Genomic DNA, 16886 nt, shown 5'->3' on the forward strand with positions numbered 1-16886 from the left:
TGAGGCTGGGGGTGGGACACTGGGTCTTGAGGGAAGCGGGTAGAGATGATCTGAAGGGAACAGGAAGAGGACGAAGCAGGGAGGGACGAGGCTCCTTTTGGATTTCAGAGAAGGGCTTAGCGGTTGAATCGGGACGGCTCCAGGCCTAGACACTAGGAAATGTGCTTTCCAAGCGCTTAGTCCGGTGCTCCGCACACAGTAAGCATTCAATAAATACGACTGAACGAATGAATGAAGCAGATGGAGGGGGGAGCCAAGGGGAAGTCAGGGGAAGTCCAGGAGGAGGAGGAACACGAGGAAGACTGCTCAGGCTTTGGCAGGGTTGAAGTAGAGAGCTGATAGGGAGCAGGCTCTCCCACTGGCCCTGGCCCCCTGGCCTCCACCCCCTCTCCCCCACCAGCTCAGACCTCCCTTCCCCCTCCTCTCCCCGCAGTGGCCTATGAGGAGCTACTGGACGACAGGAAACTGGAAGGTCAGTGAAGGCTGAGGGGGAGAGCCAGGATGCCTGGGTCCTGGGGAGCAAGACCCCTGGGGTTCACCGTCCCTTCCTCTCGCCCTCCAGTGACCCAGACGACAGACCCGTCCCAGCAGATGGAGGGTGGGAACCTGGCCCTGGCCATCCTGCTGCCCCTCGGCCTCGTGGTCCTGCTCATCGGCGGCGTTTACCTCTACTACACCAAGTGAGGGGCGAGTGGCGGGGGCCGCTTCCAGGTGGGAGGTGGCAGGGCTGGTCCGGGATCGGGGAAGGAACGAACCGGGCTCGGGGACAACGAGTCGGAGACGAGCTGGGGGACGGGAGGAAGGCTTCCAGGTGCTGGGGAGAGCGAGCCATGGGGGAACGTGGCTCGTTTGCCTGTTGGCTTGGCCGGCTGGACTTTCGCCCCGGAGCGCCGGGTCCTCACAAGGAAAATGCTTCTCCCTCAGACTGAGCAGGAGGCAAGGCCTCTCACCTGGGCTCTCGGCCCAGAGCGGTGCTGAGCACAGAACCATGAAAAGCGGAGAGGGGGAAGAGGGAGCACCGGGATGGGGCAGTGGACGGAAGAAAGGATAGGATGCCCTAGGCCTGCAAGGATGGGGAAAGAGAGAGAAGGGAGGCCGGTGCAGGGAAATGAAACGCAAGAAATATTCTGGGAAAGTAGAGCAACTCAGGGGTCAGGTGTGTCAGGGAAACCCTGGGGGAGGGAGATGGCAGAAGGAAAGAGGCCCTGATTCTGCCTTTCGCCCGTTTTATTTTCCTAGGCTCCAGGGAAAATCCTTGTTTGGCTTTTCAGGCTCTCACTCGTACAGCCCCATCACCGTGGAGTCCGACTTCAGCAACCCGCTCTATGAGGCCGGGGTGAGGAGAGCCTTCCTACGCCCTGAAGCTTGAGATCCTTGGCCCACTAAGCCCCTCTCTCGTCCGCTCATCCCCCTCTCCCCTCCTGGTTGCTCCGGGGACCCAAATAGCCCCCATGTTGGCCACTTCCACTCCTCCCTTCCTCCCCACAACCTCCTGACCTCCACCACACACTCACAGGCATGCTCGCCCACTCGTCCGGCTCTTGTTTGGAGTGAGGAAAAGGTCTGGGATTTGGGGGCTCTTTCACCTCCAGCCTGAAGCAGATGATGTTAAACTCACCTGCTCCCTTTCCCCCCGAATCGGTCTGGAAAGAGCTGCCCTGTGTATCAATTTTACTTAGCTGATCCCTTTTCGGAGCCACCTGTAACTCGTTGGGTTTTTTTTGGTATTTGTTAAGTGCTTACTATGTGCCAAGCACTGTTCTAGAGAAGCAGCGTGACTCACTGGAAAGAGCCCGGGCTTTGGAGTCAGAGTTCGTGGGTTCAAATCCCGGCTCTGCCAGTTGTCAGCTGTGTGACTTTGGGCAAGTCACTTCTCTGTGCCTCAGTTACCTCATCCGTAAAATGGGGATGAAGCCTGTGAGCCCCCCACGGGACAACCTGATAGCCTTGTAATCTCCCCAGCGCTTAGAACAGTGCTTTGCACATAGTAAGTGCTTAATAAATGCCATTATTATTATTATTATTATTATTCTAAGCGCTGGGGGGATACAAGGTGATCAGGTTGTCCCACGTGGGGCTCACAATCTTAATCCCCATTTTCCAGGTGAGGTAACTGAGGCCCAGAGAAGTGAAGTGACTTGCCCAAAGTCACACAGCAGACAAGAGTGAGCCCACTCTTCTAGACTGTGAGCCCGCTGTTGGGTAGGGACCGTCTCTATATGTTACCAACTTGGACTTCCCAAGCGCTTAGTACAGTGCTCTGCACGCAGTAAGCGCTCAATAAATACGATTGAATGAGTGAAAGTGGCGGGGCCGGGATTAACCCATGACCCCTGACTCCCAAGCCCGGGCCCTTTCCGCCCCCTCCACCCCATTCCCTCCACCATTCCCAAACATCCGGGAATCCCACCCCTCGTGAAAACGGGAGAACCCCCCGGAAGCCGAGAGACTCCCCCACGACCCCATCTCTCCGTCTCTCCTCTCCCCCACCCCTCCAGGACACACGGGAGTACGAAGTCTCCATCTGAGCGGCCAGATGGAGGCCGCTGACCTCCTCCTCACCACCCCCGCCACTGCCATCCCTCACCCCAGGCTGGGAAGGAGGAGGGGGAAGCACAGAGACTGGCTCCTCCACTTCCGCCTCTCCCCTCCCCACTTTGGAAACACCTCTCCCGGCCCCACGGGAGGGAGGGAATCACCTTGAAGACCCTAAGGTAGATAAACCAGCATCCGGGCCCCGTCCGCCCCGTCCCCAAGTCGTCCTCTTCTCTGTTGCCAAATATGGGGGAGTCCAGCTCTTCTCCCCACGCGGTTCCCACCCGTCCCTCCTCTTTTCCCCCTTTTCCCCCATCCTCGCCTGCTTCCCGGCTCCCTGTCTCCGCGGCCGATCTTCGGTAGGCCGACCCCGCGCCCCCATACCCGTCCCCCGGCTTCCCAGCCCCGGGGTCAGTCTCCCGGGGCCGTCCGGGCCTCCGTCTCCCGGCCGCTCTCATCGGATGCCAGTTTTTTGCCCACCCAAATCCCTGCTTCGTCATTTTTGCCCCTTCTCCGAGTTTCTAGCCCATTCCCTCGACGTGGTTGAGGGGTCAGAGCCAGCCTCCCCTTTCCGCCGCCACCCCCTCCGCCCCCCGCAAGCTGATTTCTTCGGGCAGGGGTCGAAGTGGGGTGATGGGGGAGGACCCCCCCCCCCCCAAGTCACCCGCTTCTGACCAGCTCCGGGTCCCCCAAGCCTCCCAGTATCCTCACGTTTTGCTTCTGGATTTTTGTTTTCAAGCAATAAACGAAAAAATCACCATTTGTAACCGGGCCCCACGTGCTACTGGGTCGGGGAAGGAAATATGGCAAGTGAGTGAGGGAGGGGAGGGGAGGGGGGCGACAACGCTGTCCGTCCGTCTCCCCCTTCGAGACTGTGAGCCCGTTGGTGGGGAGGGACCGTCTCTACGTGTTGCCGACTTGCACCTCCCAAGCGCTTAGTACAGTGCTCTGCACACAGTAAGCACGCAATAAATGCGATTGAATGAATGAATGAACACACACACACGCAGACACACACTCCTCCCCCTGCCCCCACAGAAGAGAAGATGTTGGCAGACTCAACACATCCACACATTCCCCTCCTTGCAACAGAAGAGAAGGTGGGGCAGACGCAAACACACACACACACACACACCTCTTCCCTACATAGAAGAGTTGGGGACAGATTAATTAATTCATTCATTCATTCAATCGTATTTATTGAGCGCTTACTGTGTGCAGAGCACTGTTCAAGCACACGCGTACGCGCGCGTGCGCGCGCGCACACACACACACACACACACACACCTCTTTCCTACATAGAAGAGTTGGGGACAGATTCATTCATTCATTCATTCATTCAATCGTATTTATTGAGCGCTTACTGTGTACAGAGCACTGTTCAAGCACACACGCACACACACACACAACTCCTTCCAAAGAAGAAAAGATGGGGTCAGAATCAAACACACACACACACACACCCCCCCCGCACTACAGAAGAGAGGATGGCCGACAAACACACCTACACACCCACACACACTTCCTCCTCACAGAAGAGAAGATGGGGATAGACTCACACACAAACACACACACACACACACACACACAACTCCTTCCAAAGAAAAGAAGATGGGGTCAGACTCAAACACACACAAAAACACACACATACATACAACTCCTGCCAAAGAAGAGAAGAGGGAGGTCAGACTCAAACACACACACACCCCTCCCCCACTACAGAAGAGAAGATGGCAGACAAACACACCTACACACCCACACACACTTCCTCCTCACAGATGAGAAGATGGGGACAGACTCAAACACAAACACACACACACACACACACAATTCTCCCCTCAGGAGAGGGTGGCAGACTCAAACACACACAAAAACACACATATACACACAACTCCTGCCAAAGAAGAGAAGAGGGGGTCAGACTCAAACACACACACACCTCCCCCACTACAGAAGAGAAGATGGCAGACAAACACACCTAGACACCCACACACACTTCCTCCTCACAGAAGAGAAGATGGGGACAGACTCAAAAACACACACACACACACACACACACCTCCTTCCAAAGAAGAGAAGATGGGGTCAGACTCAAACACACACAAAAACACACACATACACACAACTCCTGCCAAAGAAGAGAAGAGGGGGGTCAGACTCAAACACACACACACCCCTCCCCCACTACAGAAGGGAAGATGGCAGACAAACACACCTACACACCCACACACACTTCCTCCTCACAGATGAGAAGATGGGGACGGACTCAAACACAAACACACACACACACAATTCTCCCCTCAGGGGAGGGTGGCAGACTCAAACACACACAAAAACACACACATACACACAACTCCTGCCAAAGAAGAGAAGAGGGAGGTCAGACTCAAACACACACACACCCCTCCTCCACTACAGAAGAGAGGATGGCCGACAAACACACCTACACACCCACCCACACTTCCTCCTCACAGAAGAGATGGGGACAGACTCAAACACAAACACACACACACACACACAATTCTCCCCTCAGGAGAGGGTGGCAGACTCAAAAACACACAAAAACACACACATACACACAATTCCTGCCAAAGAAGAGAAGAGGGGGGTCAGACTCAAACACCCTCTCTCCCCCACTACAGAAGAGAGGATGGCCGACAAACACACCTACACACCCACACACACTTCCTCCTCACAGAAGAGAAGATGGGGACAGACTCAAACACACACACACACACACACACACACCACACACACACATACACACCACCTTCCAAAGAAGAGAAGATGGGGTCAGACTCAAACACACACAAAAACACACACATACACACAACTCCTGCCAAAGAAGAGAAGAGGGGGGGTCAAACTTAAACACACACACACCCCTCCCCCACTACAGAAGAGAGGATGGCCGACAAACACACCTACACACCCACCCACACTTCCTCCTCACAGATGAGAAGATGGGGACAGACTCAAACAGACACACACACACACACACACACACACACACACCTCCTTCCAAAGAAGAGAAGATGGGGTCAGACTCAAACACACACAAAAAAACACACATACACACAACTCCTGCCAAGGAAGAGAAGAGGGGGATCAGACTCAAACACACACACACCCCTCCCCCACTACAGAAGAGAGGATGGCAGACAAACACACCTACACACCCACACACACTTCCTCCTCACAGATGAGAAGATGGGGACAGACTCAAACACACACACACACACACACACACACACACACACACACACACACATACCTCCTTCCAAAGAAGAGAAGATGGGGTCAGACTCAAACACACACCCTCCTCCCCCACTACAGAAGAGAGGTTGGCTGACAAACACACCTACACACCCACTTCCTCCTCACAGAAGAGAAGATGGGGACAGACTCACACACAAACACACACACACAACTCCTTCCAAAGAAGAGAAGATGGGGTCAGCCTCACACACAAAAACACACACATAAACACAACTCCTGCCAAAGAAGAGAAGAGGGGGTCAAACTCAAACACACACACACCCTTCCCACACTACAGAACAGAGGATGGCAGACAAACACACCTACACACCCACACACACTTCCTCTCCACAGAAGAGAAGATGGGGACAGACTCAAACACAAACACACACACACACACACACAACTCCTTCCAAAGAAGAGAAGATGGGGTCAGACAAATACACACAAAAACACACACATACACACAACTCCTGCCAAAGAAGAGAAGAGGGGGGTCAGACTCAAACACACACACACCCCTCCCACATTACAGAACAGAGGATGGCAGACAAACACACCTACACACCCACACACACTTCCTCCTCACAGATTAGAAGATGGGGACAGACTCAAACACAAACACACACACACACACACACACAATTCTCTCAGGGGAGGGTGGCAGACTCAAACACACACAAAAACACACACATACGCACAACTCCTGCCAAAGAAGAGAAGAGGGGGGTCAGACTCAAACACCCCCTCTTCCCCACTACAGAAGAGAGGATGGCCGACAAACACACCTACACACCCACACACACTTCCTCCTCACAGAAGATGATGAGGATGGTGATGGTATTTGTTAAGCGCTTGCTATGTTCTCAGCACTGGGGAGGTTACAAGGTAATCAGGTTGATGGGGGACAAACTCAAACACAAACACACACACACTTCTCCCCTCAGGAGAGGGTGGCAGACTCGCACACACACACACGCACACACACACACACACAAAACACACACACAAAAACACACACATGCACGCACACATTCATTCATTCATTCAATCGTATTTATTGAGCGCTTACTGCGTGCAGAGCACTGGACTACACAAACACACACACAAACACACACATACACGCACACACACAGACATACCGCTCCACCCACCCCCTCACAAAGGAGGCCAATCACCCCCAGGAGCCGATTAGAATCCACATCCTCTCAGCAGTGGGAAGAAAAATGAAAAGTGGTCCAGGGAGGGTGGCGATAATAATAATGATAATAATAATAATAATAATAATAATAATAATAATAATAATAATAATGGCATTTATTAAGCGCTTACTATGTGCAAAGCACTGTTCTGGGGATGGAAGAAACTGGGCGTCCTTGTGGACCTCGGATCAGAGGGGGGCTTATTTGCCAACGGCCATTCATGGTAGAAGTTGAGAAGCAGTGGGGCTCAGTGGAAAGAGCCCGGGCTTTGGATTCAGAGGTCATGGGTTCGAATCCCACTCCACCAGTTGTCAGCTGGGTGACTTCGGGCAAGTTACTTCACTTCTCTCGGCCTCAGTTCCCTCATTAAGGATTAAGACTGTGAGCCCCACCGTGGGACAACCTGATCACCTTGTAATCTCCCCAGCGCTTAGAGCAGTGCTTTGCACATAGTAAGCGCTTAATAAATACCATCATTATTATTATTATTATTCTGTGGGCCACAGTTACCCCATCTGTCAAATGGGGATGAAGACTGTGAGCCCCCCGTGGGACAACCTGATCACCTTGTAACCTCCCCAGCGCTTAGAGCAGTGCTTTGCACATAGTAAGTGCTTAACAAACGCCATTATTATTATTATTCTGTGGACCACAGTTACCTCATCTGTAAAATGGGGATGAAGACTGTGAGCCCCCCGTGGGACAACCTGATCACCTTGTAACCTCCCCAGCACTTAGAACAGCGCGTTGCACATAGTAAGCGCTTAACAAATACCATCATCATCATTATTATTATTATTATTCTCTGGGCCGCAGTTACCTCATCTGTAAAATGGGGATTAAGACTGTGAGCCCCCCGTGGGACAACCTGATCACCTTGTAACCTCCCCAACGCTTAGAACAGTGCGTTGCACATAGTAAGCGCTTAACAAATACCATCATTATTATTATTATTATTCTCTGGGCCTCAGTGACCTCATCTGTAAAATGGGGATTAAGACTGTGAGCCCCACGTGGGACAACCTGATCACCTTGTAGCCTCCCCAGTGCTTAGAACAGTGTGTTGCACATAGTAAGTGCTTAACAAATACCATCATTATTATTATTATTATTCTGTGGGCCGCAGTGACCTCATCTGTAAAATGGGGATGAAGACTGTGAGCCCCCCGTGGGACAACCTCATCACCTTGTAACCTCCCCAGCACTTAGAACAGTGCATTGCACATAGTAAGCGCTTAATACCATCATTATTATTATTATTCTGTGGGCCGCAGTTACCTCATCTGGAAAATGGGGATGAAGACTGTGACTGTGGGACAACCTGATCACCTTGTAACCTCCCCAGCACTTAGAACAGTGCGTTGCACATAGTAAGTGCTTAATGTTGTGCACCAGCAGACTTGGCATGACTGACTCCATCTTGTGCATGCCAACAGTAACCCTTTATTTTGTGCAGACCAAAAGCACTCCAGTGTGTGTAAAGTAACATTAACCACTTCTAGACTGTGAGCCCACTGTTGGGTAGGGACCGTCTCTATATGTTGCCAACTTGTACTTCCCAAGCGCTTAGTACAGTGCTCTGCACACAGTAAGTGCTCAATAAATACGATTGATTGATTGATTGATTAACCCAAGTGGCTTCTCTCCATCTGGAATGTCCCCATCCTGTGTTGACCGTTATCTCCTGACATCAATCAATCAGTCGTATTTATTGAGCGCTTACTGTGTGCAGAGCCCTGTACTTAGCGCTTATCTCATAAACAGGGATTTTAACACTAACCAAACCATGACAAACGAACGGTTGTGCTCTAACTTGGGATCTGGGAATGCCGAGGCCTCACGTACGGCACCGCTCCCGGGAATCCTTTGTGTAGCTCGGATTTGAAACCCAATAAAAGAGGGAGAAGCGGCTGGGATCGGGGCTGCTTATCACTCGTACCTCTCTGGGGAGGTGAATGGGCAGGTAGCCACTTTCCTTCTTTACTGCTCTATCGATCAATCGATCAATCAATCGTATTTATTAGTACAGTGCTCTGCATGCAGTAAGCGCTCAATCAATCAATCAATCGTATTTATTGAGCGCTTACTGTGTGCAGAGAACTGTACTAAGCGGTTGGGAAGTACAAGTTGGCAACATATATGATTGATTGATTGATTGAGTGCTTACTGTGTGCAGAGCACGTGTCTCCGAGTCATTTCTCCTCTCCGCGTCACGAACCCTGAGGCCGATTTAACCAAAGAACCAATTTTGCACCCTCCTTGTCGATAATACTTAATAAATGCCGTTAAGTTGGAGTGGAGGGGTATCCCCATCTCTTTATTAGACCCTGATTCCTAGGGCTGTGGAGGCCAAGCGAGGAGAGGAGGCTTTTAGCAAGGGGCCTTAGGAGGCCGCTGACAGCCGGAGGTCATTCCTGAGCTCAGGATCGGGGTATCAGGAGCACGCGGCAGGGAATGGCTCCGACCCAAGGGCTGCCGGGAAACGAGAGATACCGAAATCAGGAATTTCTCCTGGAGCAGTTCCAGAGCCCCGTCCCCACCTCGGCAGCCCCGTCCCCAAGACTCTCGCTTCCTCTGTTCTACGCTGGCTACTGGGAGAGGAGGGGGATCGATCAATCAATCGATCGATCGATCGTATTTATTGAGCGCTTACTGTGTGCTGAGCACTGGACTAAGCGCTTGGGAAGGACAAGTTGGCAACATACAGAGACGGTCCCTACCCGACAGTGGGCTCACAGTCTAGAGGTAGAGGCACCAGTCGTGTCCTTCCAATAGTCAGCCCCAGGACCCTGTGGGAAACTGTAAACTCTCAATCAATCAATCAATCAATCATATTTAGTGAGCGCTTACTGTGTGCAGAGCACTGGACTAAGCGCTTGGGAAGTCCAAGTTGGCAACGTATAGAGACGGTCCCTACCCGACAGTGGGCTCACAGTCTAGAGGTAGAGGTCCCAGTCGTGTCCTCCCAATAGTCAGCCCCAAGACCCTGTGGGAAACTGTAAACTCCTTGTGGGGGGAAGATGGTGTCTACTATCTCGCTTCTATCTTCTAGACTGTGAGCCCACTGTTGGGTAGGGACCGTCTCTGTATGTTGCCAACTTGGACTTCCCAAGCGCTTAGTAAAGTGCTCTGCACACAGTAAGCGCTCAATAAATACGATTGAATGAATGAATGAATAAATACGATGGATTGATTCTATCTAACTTTCCCAAGCACTCGCGGCTCAGTGGAAAGAGCCCGGGCTTTGGAGTCAGAGGTCGTGGGTTCAAATCCTGACTCTGCCAATTAGCTGTGTGACTTTGGGCAAGTCACTTCACTTCTCTGGGCCTCAGTTCCCTCATCTGGAAAATGGGGATTAAGACTGTGAGCCCCCGTGGGACAACCTGATCACCTTGTAACCTCCCCAGTGCTTAGAACAGTGCTTTGCACATAGTAAGTGCTTAATAAATATGATTGAATGAATGTGTGACTTTGGGCAAGTCACTTCACTTCTCTGGGCCTCAGTTCCCTCATCTGGAAAATGGGGATTAAGACTGTGAGCCCCCCATGGGACAACCTGATCACCTTGCAACCTCCCCAGTGCTTAGAACAGTGCTTTGCACATAGTAAGCACTTAATAAATGCTATCATCATTATTATTATTACTATCTCGATTCTATCTAACTTTCCCAAGCACTCGTGGCACAGTGGAAAGAGCCCGGGCTTTGGAGTCAGAGGTCATGGGTTCAAATCCCGACTCTGCCAATTAGCTGTGTGACTTTGGGCAAGTCACTTCACTTCTCTGGGCCTCAGTTCCCTCATCTGGAAAATGGGGATTAAGACTGTGAGTCCCCCGTGGGACAACCTGATCACCTTGTAACCTCCCCAGTGCTTAGAACAGTGCTTTGCACATAGTAAGCGCTTAATAAATGTTATCATTATCATTATTATTATTACTATCTCGATTCTATCTAACTTTCCCAAGTGCTTGTGGCTCAGTGGAAAGAGCCCAGGCTTTGGAGTCAGAGGTCATGGGTTCAAATCCGGGCTCTGCCAATTGTCAGCTGTGTAACTTTGGGCAAGTCACTTCACTTCTCTGTGCCTCAGTTCCCTCATCTGGAAAATGGGGATTAAGACTGTGAGCCCCCCGTGGGACAACCTGATCACCTTGTAACCTCCCCAGCGCTTAGACCAGTGCTTTGTACATAGTAAGCGCTTAATAAATGCCATCATTATTATTATTATTACTGCGCCCGGCCCATAGTCAGTGCTCAAATACCATTGATTGAATGACTGATTGGTGGATTCTGGAAATACCGGGCGGGGAGAAGCAGGAACGCCCTAGGAATCTCCATGCTTCTCATCTAGTTGCCCAACTGCCTGGAACTAACTATTTCTGGCAAGGATCCGGGAGAATGTGGGTTCTTTCCTCCTCCCCCCTCCATCCCTACTTGGCCTGCGATCTGTTGGGCAGGGACTGTCTCTATATGTTGCCAATTTGGACTTCCCAAGCGCTTAGTACAGTGCTCCGCACACAGTAAGCGCTCAATAAATACGATTGATGATAACAGTCTCCCTCTACTCTGCTTCCACTTGGTCTCCCGGAGATGTGAGGGCATTTTCCCCTACGGCTCTGCCCTTTCCTTGGAGAGACTTCTCCGCCACACTTCAGGGGTGGATACCTTAACGTTTCCAAGCTCCCTCTTGGAGACAAGTGGGGAGAGGCCACCCGGGGCCCCAGGGGCCCTGCGGGGAGGGCGATGGTCCGTCAAGAACACCCCCCTCATGGTCTCCTCCTGTCGCACAGCCTCCACCTAGGCAGGGCACGAGAAGTTTCGGTAAAACAAGCCAGTCTGGAGAGCGGGCGGTCACGGGACGGGGCCGTGGTCTCCTCCCGTTTCTGGTGGCCTCTGCCTCACCTGCTTGTGCTGGGAGAAGTCTTTCCCCCTAGGAATCAGGGTCTTCCCCTCTTCATTCATGAAATCTTCACCCTGGGGGTGGCACAGAAGACTAGGGGCCCTCCCCTGGGGTGCGGAATTCCCTCGGAGAGACTTCTCCCGCGGCCCAGAACCCTTTCCGAGAGGGCAAGAGCCTTCTCCCCTAAAGTTCCCTCTCCTCTCTCCCATTCCCTCTTGGGGCCAGACCCAACTGCCTTCTCCTCCAGCCAGAGCTTGGCCCGGCCCGGCCAGGACTTTTGGGGCCCGGGTCCGCACCATATCTCGAGGCGGCAGCAGATGAGACTTGTTTCGGGTCCGGTTTTTGTCTGATCTGAGAAAAGGAGGGGAGCGGGAGGAGGGAATGAGTTTAAGGCACATTCTTCCAACATGGAAGACGGGGAGGGGGAGAGGGAAGTTGTCCTGATCCTCCTCCTCCTCCTCTTCTTCTTCCTCTCCTGGAGGTGGGAGGGCAACAATTCCCACAGCTTTTTCTCCCCCTTGGTTTATCTTTCAGCCCACCGTCTCTCAGTCCTCTTTTCCCCCTAGTCTTGGGATTCAAAAGCCTCTTCCCTTTCCCTCCTCCTCCTCCTCCGCTCGTGAGGGCCTTTTTTAAATCACCTTTTCACTCACCGAGTGTCTGTGCCACGGGTCTGGGTGACTGGAAGCACTAAAATGGGAGCAGAAGCCCCGGTTAGAGAAACAGAGGCACAGAGGGAGGCAAACGGACTAGATAAGAGGCAAAGGGGGAGGAAGGAGTGAGTTGGGGGTGGTGGGGGGGGGGGGGGAAACGGAACGGGATGGAACTGGGTGGTATCTGAGACTAGCTGTTGCAAGGCAAGAAGATCGGGCTCTGGGGAAGGGATCGGGAGCGGGGAAGGGGGAGGCGAGGCTTTGGGTCCCGTCGAGCTGCGGGTTGGAATTGGGGTCTGTGGAGTCAGAACATTGTTGGGGCCGGGGGTCACCGTGGCGAGACATCTGAGTGCCCTGGTCCCGTCTCTGAGGCTCCTTGGGAGGCATCGGAGTCGGCGGGCAGCGGGCTCCGCTCAGGGCCTCGTTGGTGAGATCGCAGCTGACCCGAGACAGGAACTCCTCCGAGTGGGAGTAGCAGGCCTTAGGGAAGACAGGGGAATCAACCAATCAATCGATCGATCACATTTATTGAGCGCTTACTGTGTGCAGAGCACTGGACTAAGCGCTTGGGAAGTCCAAGTTGGCAACATATAGAGACGGTCCCTGGCCAACAGTGGGCTCACAGTCTAGAAGGGGAAGGGGAAGAGAGGTCGGCCAAGGCAGGCCGCTGATCCCATCGCAACCTGACTTCTCTCCGCAGGCCTCCCTCCCTTCCCTCCTCATCTCTCACCGAAGCCGATCTCTGGGCCGCGGCCACGGGACGGTGGGGTTGGGCCCCGGGGTCTTTCGCAGGCCCCACGGGGCTGGGATCCATCCCCTTTCTGGGCGCTGTGGAGGGGCGGAAAAGGAGGAGGAAGAAGGAAAAAGGGTCACGGTGCTTCCCTCCTTCTCCCAGGGTACCCCAACCCGGCCCGGCCCTCTCACACCCGCAGAGGGCCCTTTTTCTCCAACCTGATGGACAAGTGAAGTTGGCCCGGCCTGGAAGGGGGAGGAGAGACGGGGTGGTATTAAGCCCCCTACCCCGTGTTGCTGTTGCTATGGGGACTGAGCTGAAGGAACCATGGAGGGGTGGGGTTCCCTGTCCAGGTTGCCACAGGAACCAGGGAGGGCCAAGCCTGCTCCGTAGCCCATTGTTGAGGGGGGGGGGGGTCCAAATTCTAGAATAAAGGTTGGGCAGGACATTCTCCCCCCACCCACCCCCCACCACCGCTGCCCATCCTCCCCCTGCTTCCCATCATCTCCCTCCCTCCACTGCAATTGCAGCACTTATGGCCGCCCCTGGGGCCCAGAAACGTCAGCACTGAGGGCTCACCTCCTCCAGCAGGCCTTCCCAGACTGAGCCCCCTTTTTCATTCAGTCGTATTTATTGAGCGCTTACTGTGTGCACAGCACTGGACTAAGCGCTTGGGAAGCACGAGTTGGCAACATATAGAGACGGTCCCTACCCAACAGTGCGCCCCATCCCCCCGCCCTCCCTCCTTCCCCTCCCCACAGCACCTGTATGTATGTTTTATTAATGTACAGATTTATTACACTATTTTACCTGTCCATATTGACTATTCTATTTATTTTGTTAATGACGAGCATCTATTTATTCTGACGACTTGACACCTGTCCACATGTTTTGTTTCGTCGTCCGTCTCCCTCTTCTAGACCTTGAGCCCGTTGTCGGATAGGGACTGTCCCTACATGTTGCCGACTTGTACTTCCCAAGCGCTTAGTCCAGTGCTCTGCACACAGTAAGCGCTCAATAAATACGATTGAATGAATGAATGAATCAGCAGCTGGCCACCCGGCTCCTTTTTAGAACTCCACCCATCATCATGGGTTCTAATCCCGGCTCCGCCAACTGTCAGCTGTGTGACTTTGGGCAAGTCACTTCACTTCTCTGGGCCTCAGTTACCTCATCTGTAAAATGGGGATTAAAACTGTGAGGCCCTTGGGGGACAACCTGATCAGCTTGTAACCTCCCCAGTGCTTAGAACAGTGCTTTGCACATAGTAAGCGCTTAATAAATGTCATCATTATTATTATTATGATGTTGCCAACTTGGACTTCCCGAGCACTTAGTCCAGTGCTCTGCACACAATCTGCACTCAATAAATTAGAACAGTGCTCAGTGCTTAGAACAGTGCTCTGCACATAGTACTAAACAAATACCATTATTATTATTATTATTATGTTGCCAACTTGGACTTCCCAAGCACTTAGTCCAGTGCTCTGCACACAGTCTGCGCTCAATGAGTCAGAGCAGTGCTCAGCGCTTAGAACAGTGCTCTGCATAGTAGGCGCTTAATAAATGCCATTACATATTTATTATTTATTGATTTTATTTGTACATATTTATTTTGTTAATATGTTTTGTTTTGTTGTCTGTCTCCCCCTTCTAGACTGTGAGCCCGCTGTTGGGTAGGGACCGTCTCTATATGTTGCCAACTTGGACTTCCCAAGCGCTTAGTACAGTGCTCTGCACACAGGAAGTGCTCAATAAATACGATTGAATGAATGAATGTTGCCAACTTGTACTTCCCAAGTGCTTAGTCCAGTGCTCTGCACACAGTCAGCACTCAATAAATATGATTAAGTGAATGAATGTTGCCAACTTGGACTTCCCAAGCGCTTAGTCCAGTGCTCTGCACACAGTCTGTGCTCAATAAATCAAAGCAGTGCTCAGCGCTTAGAACAGTGCTCTGCATAGTAGGCACTTAATAAATGCCATTACATATTATTTATTTATTTATTTATTTGTACTTATTTAATCTATTTATTTTATTTTGTTAACATGTTTTGTTTTGTTGTCCGTCTCCCCCTTCTAGACTGTGAGCCCGCTGTTGGGTAGGGACCATGTCTATATGTTGCCAACTTGTCCTTCCCAAGCGCTTAGTACAGTGCTTTGCACACAGGAAGCACTCAATAAATACGATTGAATGACTGAATGAACTATTCTATTTATTTTATTTTGTTAATATGTTTTGTTTTGTTGTCTGTCTCCCCCTTCTAGACTGTGAGCCCGCTGTTGGGTAGGGACCGTCTCTAGATGTTGCCAACTTGTCCTTCCCAAGCGCTTAGTACAGTGATGTGCACACAGTCAGTGCTCAATAAATCAGAGCAGTGCTCATCGCTTAGAACAGTGCTCTGCATAGTAGGTGCTTAATAAATGCCATTACATATATTTATTCTATTTATTTTCTTTTGTTAATATGTTTTGTTTTGTTGTCTGTCTCCCCCTTCTAGACTGTGAGCCCACTGTTGGGTAGGGACCATGTCTATATGTTGCCAACTTGTCCTTCCCAAGCGCTTAGTACAGTGCTCTGCACACAGTAAGTGCTCAATAAATACGATTGAATGAGTGAATGAACTATTCTATTCATTTTATTTTGTTAATATGTTTTGTTTTGTTGTCTGTCTCCCCCTTCTAGACTGGGAGCCTGCTGTTGGGTAGGGACCATGTCTAGATGTTGCCAACTTGGGCTTCCCAAGCACTTAGTCCAGTGCTCTGCACACAGGAAGCGCTCAATAAATACGATTGAATGACTGAATGAACTATTCTATTTATTTTATTTTGTTAATATGTTTTGTTTTGTTGTCTGTCTCCCCCTTCTAGACGGTGAGCCCACTGTTGGGTAGGGACCATGTCTATATGTTGCCAACTTGTCCTTCCCAAGTGCTTAGTACAGTGCTGTGCACACAGTAAGCGCTCAATAAATACGATTGAGTGAATGAATGAACTATTCTATTTATTTTATTTTGTTAATATGCTTTGTTTTTCTGTCTGTCTCCCCCTTCTAGCCTGTGAGCCCGCTGTTGGGGAGGGACCGTCTCTAGATGTTGCCACCTTGTCCTTCCCAAGCGCTTAGTCCACAGTCTGCGCTCAATAAATCAGAACAGTGCTCGGCGCTTAGAACAGTGCTCTGCACACAGTAGGCGCTTAATAAATGCCATTACATAATAAATAATACATGAATAATAAATCCTCTCCCCCTTGTCCCCCTCTCCATCCCCCCATCTTACCCCCTTCCCTTCCCCACAGCACCTGTATATATGTATATATGTTTGTACATATTTATTACTCTATTTATTGATTTATTTTACTTGTCCATATCTATTCTATTTATTTTATTTGGTTAGTATGTTTGGTTTTGTTCCCTGTCTCCCCCTTTTAGACTGTGAGCCCACTGTTGGGTAGGAACTGTCCCTCTATGTTGCCAACTTGTACTTCCCAAGCGCTTAGTCCAGTGCTCTGCACACAGTGAGCGCTCAATAAATACGATTGATTGATTGATTGATTGATGGACTGATTGATTGATTGAATGAACGCGGGAGAAGGAATTCAAAATGGCGGAGT

At 51.2% G+C, this 16886-nt stretch overlaps 2 protein-coding genes across 4 annotated transcripts in view; one reads left to right on the plus strand and one right to left on the minus strand.

The window, feature by feature from the left end:
- Positions 1-3287, plus strand: part of SEZ6L2 (seizure related 6 homolog like 2) — a 34675-nt gene extending 31388 nt beyond the window's left edge. The window contains 4 exon segments of the mRNA XM_038763737.1: positions 434-472; positions 563-680; positions 1240-1336; positions 2499-3287. Of these exon segments, the coding sequence (XP_038619665.1) occupies positions 434-472; positions 563-680; positions 1240-1336; positions 2499-2528 (284 nt within the window). The 3' untranslated portion in view covers positions 2529-3287.
- A 5998-nt stretch (positions 3288-9285) lies between these two features.
- LOC119942764 lies at positions 9286-13660 on the minus strand. Of its 3 annotated transcripts, none has more exons than XM_038763695.1 (8): positions 13562-13660; positions 13272-13369; positions 12874-13021; positions 12542-12578; positions 12188-12242; positions 11894-11965; positions 11657-11788; positions 9286-9467 (listed from the first exon to the last, which is right to left on the minus strand). In XM_038763695.1, the coding sequence occupies exons 2-8, from the start codon at positions 13353-13355 to the stop codon at positions 9366-9368; spliced, it is 630 nt and encodes a 209-aa protein (XP_038619623.1). In that variant the 5' UTR covers positions 13356-13369; positions 13562-13660; the 3' UTR covers positions 9286-9365. The 3 variants fall into 3 exon arrangements, with proteins under 3 accessions (XP_038619623.1, XP_038619622.1, XP_038619624.1); XM_038763694.1 differs by having other exon boundaries at positions 13493-13562; XM_038763696.1 differs by lacking the exon at positions 11894-11965 and having other exon boundaries at positions 13493-13562.
- Between the last annotated feature and the right edge of the window lie 3226 nt (positions 13661-16886).

This window comes from Tachyglossus aculeatus, chromosome 21 (assembly GCF_015852505.1).
Source record: "Tachyglossus aculeatus isolate mTacAcu1 chromosome 21, mTacAcu1.pri, whole genome shotgun sequence".
NCBI lineage: Eukaryota > Metazoa > Chordata > Mammalia > Monotremata > Tachyglossidae > Tachyglossus > Tachyglossus aculeatus.

Coding starts and splice junctions, on each gene's coding strand:
- LOC119942764 (XM_038763695.1), bottom strand. CDS start 13,355: ATGGATCCCAGCCCCGTGGGGCCTGCGAAAGACCCCGGGGCCCAACCC. Junction 13,022..13,271: donor CGGCCCAGAGATCGGCTTCG/GTGAGAGATGAG, acceptor GTCTTCCCTAAG/GCCTGCTACTCCCACTCGGA. Junction 12,243..12,541: donor ACCCGTGGCACAGACACTCG/GTGAGTGAAAAG, acceptor TCCTTTTCTCAG/ATCAGACAAAAACCGGACCC.